General features: G+C 28.9%; 2 protein-coding genes across 3 annotated transcripts in view; both read right to left on the bottom strand.

Moving 5' to 3' along the window:
- The window catches only part of LOC129913909 (gamma-aminobutyric acid type B receptor subunit 1), a 261,724-nt gene that overhangs the window by 173,717 nt on the left and 66,604 nt on the right, over positions 1-21,403 (bottom strand). The gene's annotated exons all lie outside the window — the stretch shown is intronic.
- Positions 327-2,058, bottom strand: LOC129913911 (cytochrome P450 6a2-like). Its single transcript, XM_055992886.1, has 2 exons — positions 919-2,058; positions 327-854 (listed from the first exon to the last, which is right to left on the bottom strand). Exons 1-2 carry the CDS (start codon positions 1,988-1,990, stop codon positions 439-441), a joined length of 1,488 nt encoding a protein of 495 aa, XP_055848861.1. The 5' UTR covers positions 1,991-2,058; the 3' UTR covers positions 327-438.

The raw sequence follows: 21,403 nt of genomic DNA, 5'->3' as shown, positions 1-21,403 counted from the left end.
TTTAACTTTCCGAAATGTTTGGTATCTTTAACTTTTATAAACTTACTTAGCGAAATATTATCGAAGTTCACATAGACTTTTTGGAATTTTTCTAAACAACTTTTAAGAAACTGTTGACGAAGTTTAAACTTTTATAAGAATGTTGCTTTCAATGAAAATATTATAAAAGTCTTATAAAAGCTATTACTTGTTAGGTGAAAAGTTGTCAAAAAAATCATATCAGAATCATCGTTAACCACCCTAAATAAATTGATCAGAAGCATGACCACTCACCAAAAAAATATAAGACCTGAGAATTAATTTTCCCCAAATTAAAATTGACCTGATCAACTAATTTATTTTTGTTTTATTTAATTTTATTAAACTTTTTATCACAATCTAATATTTTCATAGCTTTCAAAATAAAGCTTTTTACACAGACAAAAATATTCTTTTATACTAAACTCTCTCAACCTTAAGATAAATACCATCAGTTGTTTGTAAAACCAATTGCTTATTATCAAATCTCAATGGATATTGAGTTCTATCACAAACACTAAATTTAAAATTCTTAATTAAATGTGCCAACCCAATGCGAACTTGCATTTTTCCAAATCGTAGTCCAATACACTTTCGGGGACCCTCACCGAAAGGCATATAAGCCGCAGTATCACGTTTAGCTATTTCTTCTGGTGTAAACCGGTCAGGATCAAATTTTTCTGGATTGGGATAATATTCGGGATCCATGTGAATTGGTTCAACAGGAATAAAAATTGATGTTCCCTTTTCAATTTTATACTTTGGATCTCCAGTTGAGTAATCATCGATGGTCATTCGTTGAAGAAATGGTAAAACTGGATAACGCCGAAGGGTTTCTTGAGTGTACAGAAAAATTGATGATATTATTGAGGCATCTTGGAAAAAGGTGTGATAACTTACCATTAAACACTTGAAGCATATAAGGCATTTCTTCAAGACTGTCATAAGTCAACTCGTCATTGTGTTTCGCCAGAACCTCATTCACTTCAGCCCTCAAACGGTCTTGAATTTCAGTATTTTGAGCCAATTCCATCAATGCGTGAGACATTGTCGACGAAGAAGTCTCAAAACCTGCCAAATAAAATACAAAAGTCTGAGCAGCAATTTCCTCAAAAGTCAATCCAGTTTGTCCATCATTTTTCATGTCAATCAAAATATTCATAAAATCATTTCGTTTGATATTATTCTTCTCACGATACTCCACAGTTTTCTTCACTACTCCCATAAAGAATTCCTCAACATCGTCATTGGTTACTTTCATACCCAATTTTCGGGCCAAACTCGGACAACTGTTCACAAACATCATAATCAATCCATGTCTTTGTTCGGAGAAAATTTTTTGTCCATAGATTCGAAACTGTGCATTTGGATCTTTCAAACTATTCACCTCCAAACCAAAAGCACATGATCCAATAACATCTGTGGTAAATCTTGCATTTAAATCCTTCAATTCGATCACAGCGCCCTCTTCTCCAACAAATTCATCAAGAATTTTGACAAAATCTTGAGCATTTTTAACAACTGTCTGAAACATAAACTTCATTCGGCCCGATGAGAAAGTCGGTGATAATTTCGATCTTAATGAACGCCATTTAGCGCCCTCTATTGAGAATAAATGCGCACTAATTGGATCATCTTTTTCATTGTAAAACACTCCACGATCAATAAAATTATTAAAATCTCTGACTAGAATTTTTTTTATCAATTCAAGATCAAATATTAAAGCACTTGGATTTTGAAAGAAATAGATTCCACAAAAAGGTCCAGAGTTTTTGAATTTTGTATAAAGATCACGCATTGGATCGACTAAGTGACGTGTTTTGGTGACATCTTGAAAATTGCCGGTGAATAAATTCGGTTCAATATGAGGTATTTGACGACGTTTCCAATAACTCATACGTCGTTGGACTAAATAGAAAAAAATCGATAACAGAATGAAAATTATCGATATTAAATATGTTAAAAGTTCCATTTTTATCTGGTATTCTATTAACACTTTTTGAATGAAAATCACTTATAACACTGCAGTTTCATTTATCTTGACTTATTGCATTTATAGTAAAAATAAGTTGATAAAATAGTAGATAATGTCTGTTATCGATAACAAAAAAGCTTTCTTTTATAAATTATTATCAAAGATAATGCGATGTAATTGAAAAAAATGATGTCTCATTTAATTTTTATAAGATAAGATTTTACGTTATCATCCACTTAAATCTTTAATGCAAGTAAATGCAAGTGTGGAATATTCAAAAATAGTTTTGTGATATTAAAAGGAAATTTTTGAAACAGTAGTGTTTAAAATTTTATAGCTAGGTTTAAATTTCGGGTTACGGTCAAGAACTCAACATTTCAAGTTTTAGGCTCAAATTTTAATAAATTTTGTATCAAACATTTCTCTTATAAATATCACAGACTACTCCAGTAAGTATCACAGGTTATCATGGAAAGTTTCACACGCTGCCCTGGTTATTGTCACTTTTTGCTTTAGTATTTATCAAAACCTATATTGTTAGTATCATGGACTGCTCCAATGTATCACAGGGTGTTCTGATAAATATCATGATTCATGAGTTCTTTGCCAAATATCACAGGTCTCCGCGGTGAATATTAAGTGTTCCTTTAAAAAGTAAGTATGTTGCTACCACAGCGTATACAGTAAATATAACATTTTTTTTTTCAGTACATTGGTAAGTATCACAGATCGCTGCATATCACGCTGTGTTTAGTTATCACGGAGAGCTGAACATCAGTCGAACGCAGATGTTGAATATTTAGAATTGAATTATGGTCTACCGCATTGAGTACCACGGAAAAATCTGGTTTATATCAAAAATTTCACCTGTGTGTATCACGAATTTCTTCAGTAGGTATCACAGGATACTATCACGTTTTTCCTATGGGCGTATGAACTGTTTTAAGGGAAGTATCTTGGGTGATGTGGTAAATATCACAGATTTCTATGGTCACAGGTTCTATCACAGGTTCCCCTTATAAGTATCATGATTTTTTCGGTTAATATCGCAGGCTACCGTAATGAGTTTTAAGAGTTTCCTTTAGTAAGTAATAAGTTGGACCGGTAAATACCTCAGGATTTCCAACAATTGTCCTAGATCTCTCCGGTAAGTATCACATAATTTACGGAAACATTACAAGTAGAACTGGTTAGCAGGTATCACAAGATGTTCCATAAATATAATGGTTTTCCACAGTGAGTATCATGGAAAACTTTGGTAAATATCACAGCTTCTTCTGTATGTATCACGGATTATTCTAATAAGCATCACAGGTAACCCTGGTAAGTATCACATGCGTATGCAAGGTGAATTTAATATAATGAGCTGGTACGGTTAATATCACCGGTTGACCTTATAAGTATCATGAGTTCCACGGTTAATATCACAGGTTACCAAGGTGAGTAAGAGTATTGAAGATTTTTTTTGTTATTTTTAATATTATGTTGGTACGGTAGATATCACAAACTGTCCAGTAAATATCCCAGAGCTCTTTGGTATCACGTTGCTTAGTGAAACATCACAGGTTGCTCGGGAGAGTACTAGGTTACTGACAAATATACCAGATCTCTTTAATAGCGGATATCACGGATCGCTTCCATAAATCAAATGGTTTGCTCCATTGAGTATCACAGATAAATTATGTTGAATATCAGTCAAAAGCGGATTTTGAACAATAAGCCCTTTCGTGGGGAAAGGTTTTATTTTTTTTTTTTAAACCGGTAAATATCAATTGAAATTAACTGGCACCAAAAAGTGTTGTAGGGGGAATCCTTAGTTTTTCATATTAAAAATTTTAAACACTGATTCCCGATGGACCTAAAATATAGTATGTCAATGCTGCATATCAAAATTAAACTAATTTCTTTTGTCAAACTTTTTCGAAACTTAAAAATAAAACAGCCTTAATTCTGAAGATTTTTGTGTTAAGTTTCGACTTAAAATAATATAATCACTTGAAAACTTTTGTCAGCAAATCATTTGACATTATTTTTATCCCACAAATAAACAAAAAAAAAAAACTGTACATTTTAAAAAGAATATTTTTCTGTTTTAAAATTTCAAAAGAAAACACTATCTAAAAAAAAAACTTCAATTTACTTATGCAAACATCGAATTTTTCTGCGTAACTAAGCCTATTCCCAAAAGCCATTAAAATATGTACCCTAAAACAAAAAAAAAAAATTTTATAACAAAGAACGAAGAAAATGTCCCAAAAGAGCGCTAAAAAACGTGTCTTTCTGTGTTGGAAGTATAATTTATTTTCATTTTTTTTTTTTTTTATTTTTTGTTTTATTTCGTGCAACCAAATTCCCAGGACAAAAGCCAGCCCAAATGACAAGAAGCAACTGCTCCAAATAACAACACAGGTGCCTTTTTGAAAAAAAAAAGTATAACTTTGTCCTTAGCTCTACAGCAACAAACAAAAACAACAACAAAAAAATACATCATCCTTACTATAGAATCAGCTTATAAAAGAGGCAGAGGCGCTAGGTCATCTGTGACCAAACTTTCACCAACACTTCCAACCACTCCCACTTCACTTCTCTTTGTTATATTCTGCAAGCAAAACCACCCTCAACAATGGCGGCCGGGGACATCACCCGGAAAGGTGAAAAGTTTTTGTTGAAAGTCCAGCTTTTCAGTCTGTCAATAGCATACGAATAGTGTTAATGGAATTTTACATTAACGTACAACTTCCAGGCAGATTCTTATATTCTCGTCGTTGTACCCAATACCAAAAACGAGCCATTTATGAGTCCTTTTTTGTGTGTTGCGTTCGGTTGGGTTCATTGTTGTTTTCACTGCATTTCCTCAATTTTGTACCAATACACACACACACAAACATGAATGAGAAGAGCAACAAGAGGGCACAAAATATTATCCTGCAGATAATAATTTGTGCGGTACGGAGTACCTACACCACAAAGTTGGTAGGTACACCGGCAGAGTTGCACACAACACACAGGAGAATATTTATGATTCTCCGCAGAATTTATAGATAAAGTCTCGTATGGTTGGTGTCCTTTTTTTGTTTTTATCAAAAGTCATTATTTCTCATAGAATTTGAGTTACGATAATGGCCTTATGAGCGGCAAAACGCTAAACTTAATTTGAAATAACAACAACAATAACAACAACAAAAAAAGGATAGCTACATAAGAGCTTAAATCCTTAATGAGTCCTTAATGCAGACAAATGTGATGCAATATAGTGAATAAGAATAGAATATTATGTATTATCCTTTTTGCAAGGCTACAAGCCTCCCCTCCAAAAACAGAGAAGGAGTGTGATGTGTTGCTAAATGCATTAATTCTTAGAATATCGCATTTATCAGGATGAGAATTTATTTGCTAAACATTATCGCACACAATTAAATTAAGGACACTATTCTATGGAGGCTATGAGTGAAACGTATTATTATTATTATTAAAATACAGGACGAAATAGCAAGAAAAAAAAAAAAAAAACATTAAATACTACAGGGATTAGAATGTTATTTTCGTTGATTGTCTATTAGTTTGTTGGGTTTGGTGTTTTGGTATTTTCGTGTGGTAGGTAGTATATGTGAGATAATGAGGATTTATTTGTTGCAATTATGGCAGGGATATAAGTGAATTTTGTTCTTCTTCTTATTCATCATCATCATCGTCCTGTTGCTAATGGTCTGTAATTAGCTAGACGACATTACCCCCAAAGGACGATGACGACGGACGGACGGACGCCACAATGGCTAAGAGGAAAGGAAGTTTTCTCTGTGTGTATTTCAAGGTAAAACTGTTATTAGGTGTTGAATTTTTATTTTATTTTGAACTTTTTTTTTTTTTCATTTTCAGAAAACGACTTCTAATTAATTAATTTTCGTGTTGTTTTATATATTTTGTGAAAGAGAGAAAAACATTATCATCGTGTGGTTTTGGTGTATTTTATTTTTATTTTTTGTTTTTCTTTTTTTAGTGTTTTATACAGGTCAGGGTCTTCACAAAAAAAAAGGTTGTCTTTTTCTTTATCATACTTTGTGAGTTGGCACTAATTATGAGTAATTTGAGAATAAGATTATTTATGTTTTTTTTTTTTTTTGTATAAAGAATTTAGGGAGGACTAATTAGAAAGATTTGTATGAAAATATATAAACTTATGTGAAAGATTCTATTTTTTTTAATTCAGTAGAAAATAGTAAATTCGTGTTTTGGTAATAGTTTGGCGTTTTTTTTTTTGCCAAATTAAATGATTGAAGAAGATAAAAGTTAAACGCACAAATAAGTCATATAATTCTTGCGGGTACTGTTACCCCCAAAACGAAAAATATTGACTGTATCTTCAATATTTCCATTGCAAAATAAGTTAGCAAAAGTTTTTTTATTACAATGCATCGATAGCAAAAAATGTTTAAATTTGAATGGTCACTGTGGCGTATGCGTAATTTTTTTTTCACTTGCCATATTTGTACGTATTATAGGGCAATTTTTGTTCGTAAAAAAAAATTAAATCTATGTTTATGACCTAACGTTACCTGTCATATAACGGAAATAGAAAAATTTAATAAAAAATGGCTCCGAGGATTTTGATTAAAATTTTTATGTGTAGTAGGTATTACACATAAGAGCCAACTTTTGAAATAAAAAAAAATGTTTTTTGTACCGTTATTAACGATACCTGCCATAAAACGGTTTTTTTTTTTGTTTCTAAATATCTCGTACAAGATTAACCCGATTTTAACGAACATTTTTATACAAAAGCGTTTAAGCGTAAAAGTAATATTAAAATTTTAGAAAATTTTCAAAAAAACAAATTTTTGGATTTTAAAAAAATATTTCCAAACTTTTTTTTGAAAAAGCAATTTTTTGAAAACGGGTTGGTGAAAAATTTTGAAATTTTGTTTCTATGCGTAAATTTATTATTTCTTCAAAATGGCATATGTACCAACTCACGATAAAACCTTATGTTAATATTTCTGGACCATCGTCAATTGGTATAAATAATAATAAGGTGTAAATTGCCAACTTTACAGCTAATCAAGAGAAAACCCCCAAATTGGCTGAATATTTCATATTCGACTTGTCTAATATATATCAATCTATTTGAACCTGGTATCAATAAACACAAAAATAATATTCAACCAATTTACAAAAACCCTTCATAGCATCAACTTGCAAAAACAACAACAAAAAGTCACAAGTAAATGTGCAACCAAGTAGAAACAGTCAACGAGCCAGAAATATAGTTTAACACTATATCCAACAAAAATTTCCTCCTTATTTTCATCACCTTCAGTATCTATATTTTTCGAAAGAAAATTTACTTGGAAAAATCATAAAAATGAAGGTGTATCCTGCCAAAAAGAACTAACTAGGTGGAAGCTGAAAACTTAAACGAAGAAGAAAAATCATCACACAACAACAACAAATTTTAGTTTGATGGCAGGACGAAGATATATATAATATACAACATCAAGCATCTTTTGTGCACTACCCTACCTACTTTCACTTGAAAAGATGAAGGTGTTGGCAAAAGAGAATGAACCTTTATTTTTTTTTTTTTTTTTTTTGTTGCTGCATGAATAATTTAGTAGTTTGTCTAATGGATTTACCTTTTACCTATATCTCTGCTCTGTTACACCTGCTTTGTAGTCTTCTTACACAACTTTCTGGCAGAATATAAGGATGTTTAAATTACGTGCATTTATTCAAGCCCGCATATCAACCTACTTGCTTTTGGCACATTATTTGTGTCTTATAGAAGTAGTTCTTTTTGGTGTGAGCATAATTTCGTCGAACCTCTGTTAGGTCTATATAAATACGGGTTATGTGAGTTGGCAACCTCTCGATTACCCAGAATCTATTTTATTTTTTGATGCCTACCTTATACACATTGTCATTATTAGTTTTTTTTTCTGTCTTTCTCCTTTTTTCGTTGTAACAATTCGTTAAAATCAATCTTCTTCATCTTTTTTGTTATGAGAACTTTTACAGATGAAAAATTGATGGCAAAAAGGATATAAAGGTACAAGAGTGATTATATAGGTATGTATGATTTTTTTATCAACACTCAATCAAAGAAGCACTTTCAAGCTTTGGGGGATGATTTCATGCTTGACAGGGTTTGTTTTTGGGTTTTCTTTAAATTGGTTGAATTTGAGTAGATATTGAAATATAGAATCCAAGGAGGTTTATAGAAAGTAAGATAGCTTATATATATATTTTTTTTTTTTTTTAACTATAAAATAGTTGAAGCTCAGTCTTGCATATCTTTTTGATTTTGCAAACCAAAAATGAGACTCCGAAAGTATTTCCTCCTTTTCACTGAAATCTATTTTTTATTTAACAGTCCAGTCAAACCCAGCACTATCACCTCTCGAATCAAATTTAAATGAAATTAACAAAAAAAAAATGTCAATAGTGATTCTTTAAATGAGTGTGAAAGCAAAAAATATTTACCTCATAATTTTGAACATTTTATGTTAAAGGTAATGTCAAAAATTGTTTAAAAAAAAAAATATAAAATTATTTTAAACCTAAATTATGTTTAAGCGGTTTTAACCTCTAAGGAAAGTACATATTACTTTTAGTTTCTTGTACCTACAATAAAAAGCATTTAGAAAAAAATCTTTTAAATTGTTCTTTTTTTTAAATAATTTTGAATCATTCTAGGTTTTCAAACATTTTTCAAAAAAAAAAAAAAAAAAATTGGTATGCAATTCAAAAACTTGAAAAAGTTCATCGAACTGTTTGTAAAAAAAATTGATACGTTTTTTGGAAAAGATGCATTTTTAGAAAAAAAAAAATATCAAAATCGTTTCATTGAAATGTTGCAATACATTTAAAAGTTACACTGAAAATAATAAATTTCGTAAAATTACGAAAATCGTTTCATACACTACATTTTCGTTGGCCCAACGAAACTTTCGTTGGCTCAACGAAAATATGTAATTTTACGTAATATGAAAACCTTCATCAATTAATGAAAACGTTTCATACACTTTTTCTCCCTTTTTAGTGCCAAAAAATCCATTCAATGAAAAGATTCATCAATTAACGAAAAATTTCATACTCATTTTAAAGAATAGAAATAAGAATTTTTAGCTTACTTTATCAAAGTTTTAATTAAGTAACGAAAAAATTCATTAACTTATGAAATTCAACATTAACTTACGAAAATCTTCATAAGCTAATGAAAATTCTTCATATACTAATGAAATATTACATTGGCTTATGAAAAAATACATCAGTTAACGAAACGCCAATTTTTGGTTTGGACTGTAAATTAATAATTTAACAAGTCCAATAAATAAATAATACTTTAATCTACTAAAAAAAAAATAATTAATACAACGAAAAGTTTCGTTAGCTAACGAATATTTTTTCGTAATTTAATTAAAATTGTCATAAAATTTACGAAAAAATTCGTTAGCTAACGAAAGTTCTTTCATAAATTAATTAAAAAATACATTGACTAACGAAAAATATCACCGTGGTTAATTAAATTTTACGTTAATCGTTGAAAAATTTCGTAAAGTGATGTAAAAATTCATTAACTCTCTATCAAAAATTTTTATGAAAAATTTCATTAAAATACTACAGTTTTCGTTGATTGATGAAGTTCTTCATTAACGTATGAAAGCCATTTCGTTGAGCCAATTAAATTTTTCATCGGCTGAAAATTAATTAAATTTTCGTTGGCTCAACGAATTTTTTCGTTGTATTTACGTAAGGATTTGGTTCAGTGTAAATTTCAAAATAACTGAACTACCGAAAGTTGGATTAAAAAAATAAAATAAGTTTTTTTTTAAATCCAATTTTTTTTTTTTTTCAAAATTGGTTGTGCATTTTAGAAACAATTGATGGTTATAGTAAGTGCATAGCTGATTTGTAGGTAATTAGTCTTATGGATTTTTGGTATGTGAACATATGACCAAAATTTGTTCTAATTTGAAATCGCAGCAAAAAATGTATCTACAATTTCTGTAACTTACTTTTTTATGTGTTTAGCCTATTTTTATCGAAAAATTATAATTTTTGATTTTTTGACAAATTCAGATTGAATTCAAAATTGAAAGTTATATTTTGATTAAAACTTTTTATTTAAGACACTGTACAAAAAAAAATCATGTGTTTGATTCACACTTGTTTGAAGTGAAACCTTAAAAATCATTTTAAAAAAATCGAAAAAATATAACTTTTTTATACCTACAATAAATTTTATATAATCTGAAAGCTTATTGTTTCAGCTCAAAATATTTATATCGTCCATGTCTATACAACATCTACAAAAAGAGCTAGAATTTTTTTAACCCAATTAGTTTTCATAAAAAAAGCAAAACAATCAATCTCTTTTCTCTTCTAATGCCATTAAATCCATTTTTTAAATTTTATATCATTATTATTTCACCTTTTATATGACGCTTCAATCATATTTCTACCATGCCTACAAAAAAAAATAAGAATTTTTTAAATCCAACCATGTCGAAATTTCAAACTGAGATTACGGTACTTCCTCTACTGCTGGCTGGTCATCGGCAACAAATCTTCACAGGAGTTTTGAGGTATTTTTCAAGTTTTTCAATTAAAGATTATATAACTTGTAGAGCACGTACCGTTATGTGTTATATATTAAATGAAATAATAATATTATCAGCATGCGTATTAAAGTTAAATAAATTTATTATGTGCTCTAGATCAAAAGATATAACGTGTTTAGAAAAAGAACATCTTTTCGCCGGTATCTCAGAATTTTGAATATGAAATTAATTGAAATTTTGCACAATCATAATTTATTTGATTACCTATCTACTGTATAAATTTCATTCACCTATCTATTAAAACAAAAAAGTAATGATTAATTGATTTTTCGAAAATTGAAAAAAAAAATCAATTATTGGCAAAGGCCAATGCACTTTTACTTTTAATAAAAAAGTTGATACTGTTTTAAGATTTGAAAATTACAATAGGTATACAAAATTAATGTTTAATTTTACCGATTTTTTTTTTTATATAACAAATGTAAATTTTTTGAAAAATCAATTTTTTGATATATGAAAATACAGCACAGAGGTGCGAATTTGCGATAAAATAAAATAAATAACAATTTTCAAAAAAAAATGGGTGCAAAAAAGTCCCTTTTTTGGAGTTGTGAATATCTACACTATTCGAATTTTCTATACGTATTCTCTATAAAATATGTTGTGAATATCTACACTATTCGAATTTTCTATACGTATTCTCTATAAAATATGAGACAAACAAAAGTTCTAGCAACATGAAAAAGTAGAAACTTAATTCGCACCCGTGTAGGCGTGCCTACAGATGATTAAAGAAAAACATTATTGTTTATTTCCGCGAGTAAATACCAAAGTTACGTCATCAAATTTGGCAAGCTTACTCAAGTTTAACTTGAATCTTTCACTGAAAAACTAGACCAAAAACGATAGACAAATCTTTGAAAATTTATAAATTAACAAAACTCAATTTATAATTTAAATATCTTTTTAAATTGTTGTCATCATCATGAAACTGTCATTGCACACGAAAATGCACTTTAACTTCAATTAAATTTACAAACAGCGAAATTCATATAAAACTAAAAAAAAAAATTGCAATTCAAACTGCACCAGTCTAGTTTTAGTTATATGATATTTAATATTTTCCAATTAACACTTCCATAAAAATGTACTTGAACTTTTCAAAAATTGACTTTCATTAACCAACAAAGTTTTAAACTCGAATTTTATAATTAAATAACATTTTTATCTGCTTTTTTTTCATGTCTATATATTATTTTATTTTTTTTTTTTTTTTTAAGAAAAAAATAAAATAAAATTTAACAAGCTATTTTATTTTGTTGGAAACTTTTTTGATTTTTCAAAGCGAATTTGTAGGATTCCTGATTGTTGATTGTTCATTGATAATAAAAAAAAAGATTAAATTTCTTAAAGTTAAATAATGATTTTTAGTATGATAAAATAAATGATTATTAAATATTTTTTCATATTGATGTAAATAATTGAGTCGATTTAATTTTTTGTACTAGTCAAAAATAATTAGCTTCGGAATTATTTGTGGAATTAAAAAAGCAAACAAAAAACTATTATTTGATTGATTTCTCATTTTTTTTTTTTAATTTTATCAAACGCCTTTGGCTTGATATTGTATGGAATTCGTAACAATTTTTACATCGATAAATTTTTCAATTATCAAGTAATCTCTTTGTGACTCATATTGCACAAAATTTCTCCCATCAAACATTCTATGAAGGATGCAAAATTTCAAGAACACACAATATACCATGCATCAACTTGCATATTATCAAGAATACAAAAGGGATATAAAGCATTCCAACAAAAATCCTATACCTCAAGCAAGAGTTTAACTTAAAAAAAAAAAGAAAAAAGAAAAATACTTTCAAGAAATACACAAATTCATATTACAAAATGCATAGCTCAGAACTGTACGACTTTTGTGCTTCTTGTTATAAGTGGTCTTTTTTTTGTTTTGTTTTTGTTTTGACAAAAATGAATTTGAGAAGGGAAATATTATATCCTTATCCACTTTTGTAAAAAAATAAAATAAGAACTTTGAACACATGCACACACAATGTCGATTGAAATGCTAGACAGGCAACACTTATTTTGAATACTCCAGAAATTGAGAAGTTGGACGACGCAAAGAATTTTTTGAATTTTGTTCTTGATCAAGAAGCAAATGGCCCTTAAAAATTTATTAGATAATACAACTTTCTTATGTAGAAGTTTGTTTTATTATGGAATGAAGTATTTAAATTATTTAATTAAATTTATTGCATCAATGAAGAAACAACTCAAATTTGATGATTTTCTATACATTTTTTTTTTTTCTGTATATTTTTTTTTTTGTATTTGAAGACTTACATACATCGAAACTGGTGGGGTAGATACTTGTAAAACAAAAATGTTTTCTCTCTCAAAGCCTAAATTATGTAGCAGTTTTTGTCTACACCAAAAAAAGATCGTTGAATTTGAAAATAAAGTGAAAGTTTCAAAAACAAAAAAAAAATGCTTTATTGAAATTTTCAAAAGTCAAACAATTTTTTTACAAACTTTTTTAAATCAAAAAATTTATATTTTATGGCGTTTTCGATTGGCAGTCCGGAAGCGTCCGGAATCATTCTGAAAAAATTTTATTCATACAAAACTGTCAGTTTTGTGCGAATAAAACGCTTTCAGAATGATTCCGGACTGCCAATCGAAATTACTATTAGTTTTTAAAAAATTCAAGCTTTATCTTTACTTGAAACATAAAGACGTTCATTACTACAAAATCCAAAAAATTAAAAACAAAAAATAAGTTTTTCCCAATATTTTTTTTGTGTTATGCAAAATAAAAACAAAAAATATTTTGAAAAAAGAAAAATCTGATAAAATAATTTTTCAATTTACTCAAAAACTAGAAGACATAGAAACATATAGTTTTCACTGTTCTTTAAGGAATCAATTGAAGCAGTTTTCTGTGGGAGTAATTTATTTACTAAAATTCACAGTCTGGACAAAAATAGTATAAAATGAGTTTTCAAAAATTTTTTTTCCCCTATTTTTAACTTTGAAATCGATTATTTCAAAAACTATTGGTAATATTATACTGATTTAAAAATTAGAATCAAATGCACAATTTTGAATTTTGGAAATGGTATCATTTATTACTATAAGTGTTGCCGTTGTTTTTTAATAATTTTTTTTTTATTTTGATAATTTTTTTTTAGAAAAATGCCCCTCCCACCTAAACGGGGGGAGATAGACCCCCCTCTTAAAGAAAAAAAATGTTTGTATTGAGCTTTTCTACAAAAACCCTTCATCAAATCCTGGCGTCCAACTTATCCTACTACGTGCCGAAACAACATTTTTGTTCTATACCTAAAAGTTCGAATTTCTGTATCTGGGTTGAAATCGAAAATTTTTTTTTTCTAAGCCAATTTTGAAGTGATTTTCATAAAAAATACATCGATCAATTGGAAAATAGATATAGTTTTAGAATATATTTTTTAAATAGTATGTTGTTTTGAAAACATATACTTTAAATTGATGCCGAAGTTGGGCAAATGACAAAAAAAATTTAATTTTTGGACTTTGACATCTTATAAATTCTAAGTGGTTTAACCGAGTTACATGTTTTATACATTGTTAAAAAAATATTTATCTTCTATCAGAAACTGTAAAAAAATCGAAAATGGGTAAAAAATTGTCGAAGCTAGAATTTTTTCAATGGGTGAAGGTCCAAAAAACCGTTTTTTGCCCGTAACTCCAGATTTTGGGGGTGTTAGGGGATTTTCAAATACCGTTTCGTATTCAATGCGACTAGCTCTACAAAACCTGATAGGTCTCCGCCCGCGTATATTTTGAGTGTTACACCGTGTTATCTAAGTATAAGTTGTAGATCATTTAACTACCTACAACTTTTAAAATTAAGATGGGTACTTTTGTCAAAAATTGTAAAAAGTGATTTTGACCGTTTTTTCATCATTCATTCCTGCTATTTTTTTTTTTTTTTTTAATATTTTTACTGGTCTATGAAAACAGAATTTAACCACCTGTCCTCTACTTTTTAAGAAAATCAAAATTAACCATAACCATTTTATTCTAAAGTTTTGATTTTCTCAAAAATTAAAAGATCATCTTGTCTAAAATTTTGACTAAAAATTAATAAAAGCCATTGATTAATGAAACGAAAAATAGTAAATAGTAAAAATAGTGTAAAAATCGGACCTGTTTCTGGTGAATTAAAATTTTTCATTGACATTGAAATTAAATCAGCAGCATAGTTTATCTAATTGCTAGATGATAATATTAGCTCGGTTTCTTATTTCTTAAATCAAAAATCAACCAAAAATACGTTTAAAAAAAAAAAAAAAAAAAAAAATGTGAAATATGGCCACACCAAACAAAATAAAATCTATAATTGAGTCTTGTTTCGAAGATGAATTATTAATATGCGAAGCATGAAAATACAAACTAACTTAAATATCCGCTAAGAAAACTTAATCTTCCAAAATTAAGTATTTCAAAAAGGTACTTCCTTTTGCAAGATAACTCGAATGTCTCAATGTTATTTTTATATATTGAGCTTTATGAACTTTTTGTTGATATAAATAGCCTTTTAAAAGTTTTAAAATAATTGCGAAATTCAAATAGAGTAGATTTAATCTCTATGTGTACTTATTAGCAAAGATAAGAGAAGGAATCCTCTTATCTTTTACTTAAGGGGGTGAAATCCCTCTGGAATTTTTTATTTTTGCATTATTTTTTTTTTTTTTTTGCCTAAAAAATGCATGTATCAACCGAAGAAACTATTTTCAGTCTTCTTAGCCTTAAATGAAGCTTCAGAAGTCCCTAGATAATCCCGAAACCCATGCACTCTGAACCTATTACCAAAGAATGAAAACGAAATCTTTAAACGCATTTTTCTCGAAGCGCGTTTTTTTTCCGCGGCGCCGTGCAACGTAACTCAAAAACTAATAAAGCTATCGACTTAAAATAAATTGCAAATTGCTCCATAACTCATTGGCCATTCAATGAACCCAATTATTATGCACTTTTCCTTACTAAATTTAGGTTCATGCAATGCGTATAAATATATTTTAATGGGAAAAAATTTTACTTTTGATTATAAATAAGTTCCTGAATCTGGGCATTGCACGGCGCAAACTCGAGCCGTCAACTTTAAAGGTGTGTAGAGCAGCCATTTTTATTTTTTTTTTTTTTGTTACTTAAAAAAACTGTATCAATACTTCATAATATCAATAATATCATGTACTTTTCCAAATTTCAATAAATGCTTTCAGTTTTCCAAAAAAAAAATTATTGAAAAAGCTGTTGTACAGAGGGATTTTCCCCCTTAAGTATTTTGTGAAATTCGCTTTGAGTAATTTGACAAAGCTTATCTATCATTGAATTTATTTTAGATTTAAATCAGTATGCTTGTTAGTGCGTTAACCGTGAATAATAGATATTAATAACGTCCATTTCCCCAGCCCGGACCTATCGCAAATTTAAAAAAAAAGTATGCCAAAGTTTTGTACAAGTTTTGTACAGTTTTGTACAAGCAAAGCCGAGTTTTGTACAAGCTAACAACGAAAGTTGTAGCCAATTGAAAGTACCGGGCTGGGGAAACGTTTCCCCAGCCCGGACATTTCTCAAAATAAAAAAAATTAAAAAAAAAGTATGCACAAGTTTTGTACAAGTTTTGTACAGTTTTGTACAACCAAATTCGAGTTTTGTACAAGCTTACAACGAAAGTTATAGCCAATTGAAAGTACCGGGCTGGGGAAACGTTTCCTCAGCCCGGACATTTTTTAAAATTGTATCAAAATTAAAAAAAAAAAATTCTAAAATTATTTACGAGTTTTGTACAGTTTTGTACAACAAAAATCGAGTTTTGTACAGGCTTAGTTAAATAATTAGAGCTAATTTAAGTTTACACTGGGTACATACGTACCAAGCCAGCTATATCCAAAACTTACAAAACTTAAATGCAAATTCCATCAAAGAGTTATGTACATTATTTTACAGATACAATGGAACATCTAATTTAATTGCTGATATCAAAATTAATTAAATTGATTCGTTCTTAATTAATAACAAAAATCTACATTGTGTGTCCTTAAAACCTAATTAGAATATTACATACAGATTTCCCAAAAGTATACTACTAATTTTCACTTATGAACTTATGAATAATCTCCCAAAGGTATGCAACGCTTTATTTCAAAAAGTCTCCCAAAATTTGCAAGAATTTCTAAGGCGGAAATATGTAACTTCCAAAGGTATGCAAGTTATTTAAAATCTATGAAGTAGGAAGTAGCACTTGTAGTCGATACATAGATCAACTACCATTTTGGGTTTTTTTTTTTCAAATAAATAACGTTATAGCCTGTTTTCACTACAGCTCAAATTTTAAATTAAATTATCGCTAAATTAAAAAAAAAAGGATGCCAAAGTTTTGTACAAGTTTTGTACAGTTTTGTACAAGCAAAGCCGAGTTTTGTACAAGCTTACAACGAAAGTTATAGCCAATTGAAAGTACCGGGCTGGGGAAACGTTTCCCCAGCCCGGACATTTCTCAAAATAAAAAAAAATAAAAAAAAAAGTATGCACAAGTTTTGTACAAGTTTTGTACAGTTTTGTACAACCAAATTCGAGTTTTGTACAAGCTTACAACGAAAGTTATAGCCAATTGAAAGTACCGGGCTGGGGAAACGTTTCCTCAGCCCGGACATTTTTTACAATTGTATCAAAATTAAAAAAAAAAAATTCTAAAATTATCTACGAGTTTTGTACAGTTTTGTACAACAAATATCGAGTTTTGTACAAGCTTCCAACGAAAGTTATAGCCAATTGAAAGTACCGGGCTGGGAAAACGTTTCCCCAACCCGGACATTTCTAAAAATAAAAACTCGGCTTTGGTTGTACAAAACTGTACAAAACTTGTACAAAACTTGTGCATACTTTTTTTTTTATTTTTTTTTATTTTTAGAAATGTCCGGGCTGGGGAAACGTTTTCCCAACCCGGTACTTTCAATTGGCTATAACTTTCGTTGGAAGCTTGTACAAAACTCCATTTTTGTTGTACAAAACTGTACAAAACTCGTAGATAATTTTAGAATTTTTTTTTTTTATATTGATACAATTTTAAAAAATGTCCGGGCTGAGGAAACGTTTCCCCAGCCCGGTACTTTCAATTGGCTATAACTTTCGTTGTAAGCTTGTACAAAACTCGAATTTGGTTGTACAAAACTGTACAAAACTTGTACAAAACTTGTGCATACTTTTTTTTTAATTTTTTTTATTTTGAGAAATGTCCGGGCTGGGGAAACGTTTCCCCAGCCCGGAACTTTCAATTGGCTACAACTTTCGTTGTTAGCTTGTACAAAACTCGGCTTTGCTTGTACAAAACTGTACAAAACTTGTACAAAACTTTGGCATACTTTTTTTTTAAATTTGCGATAGGTCCGGGGTGGGGAAATGGACGTATATTAATACACAATAAAAATTGAATTTTGATATCAATGAGTACTTTTATCTTTTTTTTTTTGTTTTGTTTCTGTTTCGAGGTTTTTAAACTACAGCTGATGATTTGATAAGCTTTTTATCATTTATTATTATTTAAATACCGTATAATAGATGAGATGTTGGTCATATTTTAATAAATATTTCTTTAAAGGAAAAAATTTAAGTTAATTTATCATTTTAAAGTTTTTATAAATTAACTCCTAAAAATTAAAATTTTTAAAATTATTTTTGAAAAAAAAAAAAACATATTGATAAAATTGATATTTATCAATTGTTTTTTTTGTAATCTGGCATAAATTAATTTTTCTTTTTAAAGAAATATTTATAAAAATAATATGTCTTAGCACAGTTCACACGCTACGATAAGAACTACATTAAAGGTACATATGTATAAGAAAATTCGTAGAAATTGAACTAGTCATTTGGTCAGAAAAAGTCAGATGATTGGTACAGTTTTCGAGAAATAAATTTCATCATTATTTCATCAATTGTCTAAAATTAACAATGGAATTGATTTTATTAAATTAATAAATTAAATTTGAATATTATTTTTGAAAATAATTGTTTTACAATGGTATATATATGACGAGAAGTGTTTTTTACTTGCAAATTCAATTCCAAAAACCTCCATTTCAAAAACTAAAACCCCAATATACTTAAAAAAAAAAAAAAAACTAAGTTCTAAAAGTTTGAAACAATAAAATGTTCTCCTTTAAAATTTATATGACAGCTACCATAGTTAAGTTATATTATATTATTATTTGAAAATATACATTGATAACTTTTAATTAGTTTTATCATTTGGACAGCTACGAGTGAAGAATTTGTTTTTTTTGATATTTGATTTGAATGATTTGTAACTTCTTACGTGTTGGAATTTTAGGGATTTAAAACAATTATTGTTGTGTATACCGAATATTAGTGAAGTCTGATTTTTTCCTAATTTGTTAACATGTTTTGTTCATTTTGACTAGACCTAGTATTGTAACGAAGTGTTACATTTGTCCTGTATATACCCCCGGACTATATCTATATACCGCTTCAATTTTACAACTGGCCGCCCTGACTATTAAAAACATAAACCTCCCGGAATGTGAACCGCACAAACCATCACCACAGACCACACCACCATCGACAACAACACATTACTGCATACAATATTTATAATCATTTATATATGAAATTGTGTACTTTATTCCTTATAATTCACATTTAGTATAAGCAAGATTATTAGTATGTAGATGTATTATTTTCAAATAAAATCAAGAATCGTCAACCTTCAATACCAGAAGTATTTCTCCCGCTGCTACTAAAGTTGAATAGCAACTTGGTTATAATGCCAGAGGTTCAATTTTAATTAATTGATTCGATTTTTGAAGCAAAAGTTTATTTAGTTTTTTATATAACTCTTTCACCCTCGTTAGGAGGCTGTACACTGGGGACTTAATTAATTCCCACTCACTTTGAGGCTGGGCTTTGTCCTAGAGTTATTAGGTAGCGCTCTATTCACCCTCGCTAGGAGGTGTGCACCAGAATATTCCCTCTCATCTTGAGCCTGGGCTAATTCCCACTCAACCTGAGACCGTGGCTTTTCTAATCAGAGCATGTTAGGGTATAACATTGTGTAATAAATAAAATAATAAATAATTTAATAATTGAAAAAGAAAGTAGTTAGTCTATTGAATGAATAAAGAACATTAATAATTGGAAATAATTCGCTGTTTTTACTCTAACTGAGTTTTAAGATTGCTTTTCGCAGGACAAACCTTGGATTCCGGCGAGCTTACCTTAGCCTTTGAAAATTAAGCATCACAGTATTTATAAATACAAGTAATGTATAAATTTTCTTCTACGTAAAGTCCATGTGAACTGATTTTAATTTGTTAAACACTGTTTTTTTTTGTAATTTATAAACATTATTTAAAGCACATATTTTAGCAATTAAGTCTATACAAATTAATCGTTTTGTGCATTGTGTTCTATTTGAGGTAAAACAAAAAGGAACAAAATAAGACTTACGACACAACCTTGTGGTATTCCACTTATACTCGATTCCATTTTTACCATTTGCATTTGAAAACTTTGTAGCATGATTTCTCAAAAATTTTCATTTCTTTAACAGTTTTCTAAATAAAATCAGTGATTTTATACTTAAACTTGATCTTGTTCAGTGTTTTCTTCTAAGCCCGAACAGATGTTCAAACATCAGAATTTGTTTAATAATTGCAAAATTTTCCGTGTATAAGCTATTGTTTGTATGTGAAAACCAATTACTATTTAAATTTGCTCTACAAAACTTAAGGAGCAAGCTTTCTACCTTCATCCTTAAATTAGCTACAGAGCACTTAAAAGTGCAAATTTATTGCTTATCTTTGCAAACACACACAAATACATTATCTATTCTGTAGAGAAAGCCATACACAAATTAAACACAATCTTTGCATGGCAATTCAAATTCACATCCCCAGAAACAACCAAATTCAGCCAAAGAAACACTTTAAGACAATCATCACAACAAGTACATAGAGAGAGACAAAGATACTCTATACAGTTTGGCGTGTCATTTTGATGTAATGCCATTTTACTTCCTTAATATTCATACTCACATATAAATCCATCTCTATATCATGTTAGAAAATCTTCGATATAGTATATAAACACGCACAAGTGTGTATGTGTGTGTGTGTGTGTTTTTGAGATACATCAGATAAATTTATTCAAAATGCTTAACTCTCTAACGACATACATAGATGTTGACGACTTCAACATCAGCATATAAGATATCATCATCATCATCATTGTGATGATTTCCCTTATTACAGGATTTCTTGGTTCTTGAGAGTAAGTTTGCAAGGTCTTGAAGGGAAGTAGGTTAGGTATACGTATCGTTCTTAATCAAAGACAAAGTGGTGTATAAAGTATACATATCCTCGATGAAGGTTTTAAGCTGTACGCAATACGCATCATCTATCAGAATTTATATTTCTTAAATTCACAACTCAAGAGTTGTGTTTTCTCTTCACTAGCTTTTCGATTAATTGAAATATAAATTTTGTGCAGTGAAGGAAATATAATCAAAAATGGCTAATATTTGTCTAAGAAAATATAAATTCAACTCTGATGTTTATTCTTAAATAATTAAATTTTCCATTAATTTTCAATTCAATTTAATAAAAATTAGTTCGTCTAAGAGTTGTTAAAAAAACATTACTCATAATGTCAAAGAAAATTTAAGTTAAAAATTTAAATATTGAGGATTTTTTTGAATTTCGAAATCTTAGTAGGGTAAACAAAGGTGAATTTAGAAAACGGTCAAAAAGCTATAACAAAGATAGCA

This window comes from Episyrphus balteatus, chromosome 3, assembly GCF_945859705.1.
Source record: "Episyrphus balteatus chromosome 3, idEpiBalt1.1, whole genome shotgun sequence".
Lineage (NCBI taxonomy): Eukaryota > Metazoa > Arthropoda > Insecta > Diptera > Syrphidae > Episyrphus > Episyrphus balteatus.
The sequence above is the reverse complement of the archived record's forward strand: the minus strand, read 5'-3'. Positions and strand labels throughout refer to the sequence as shown.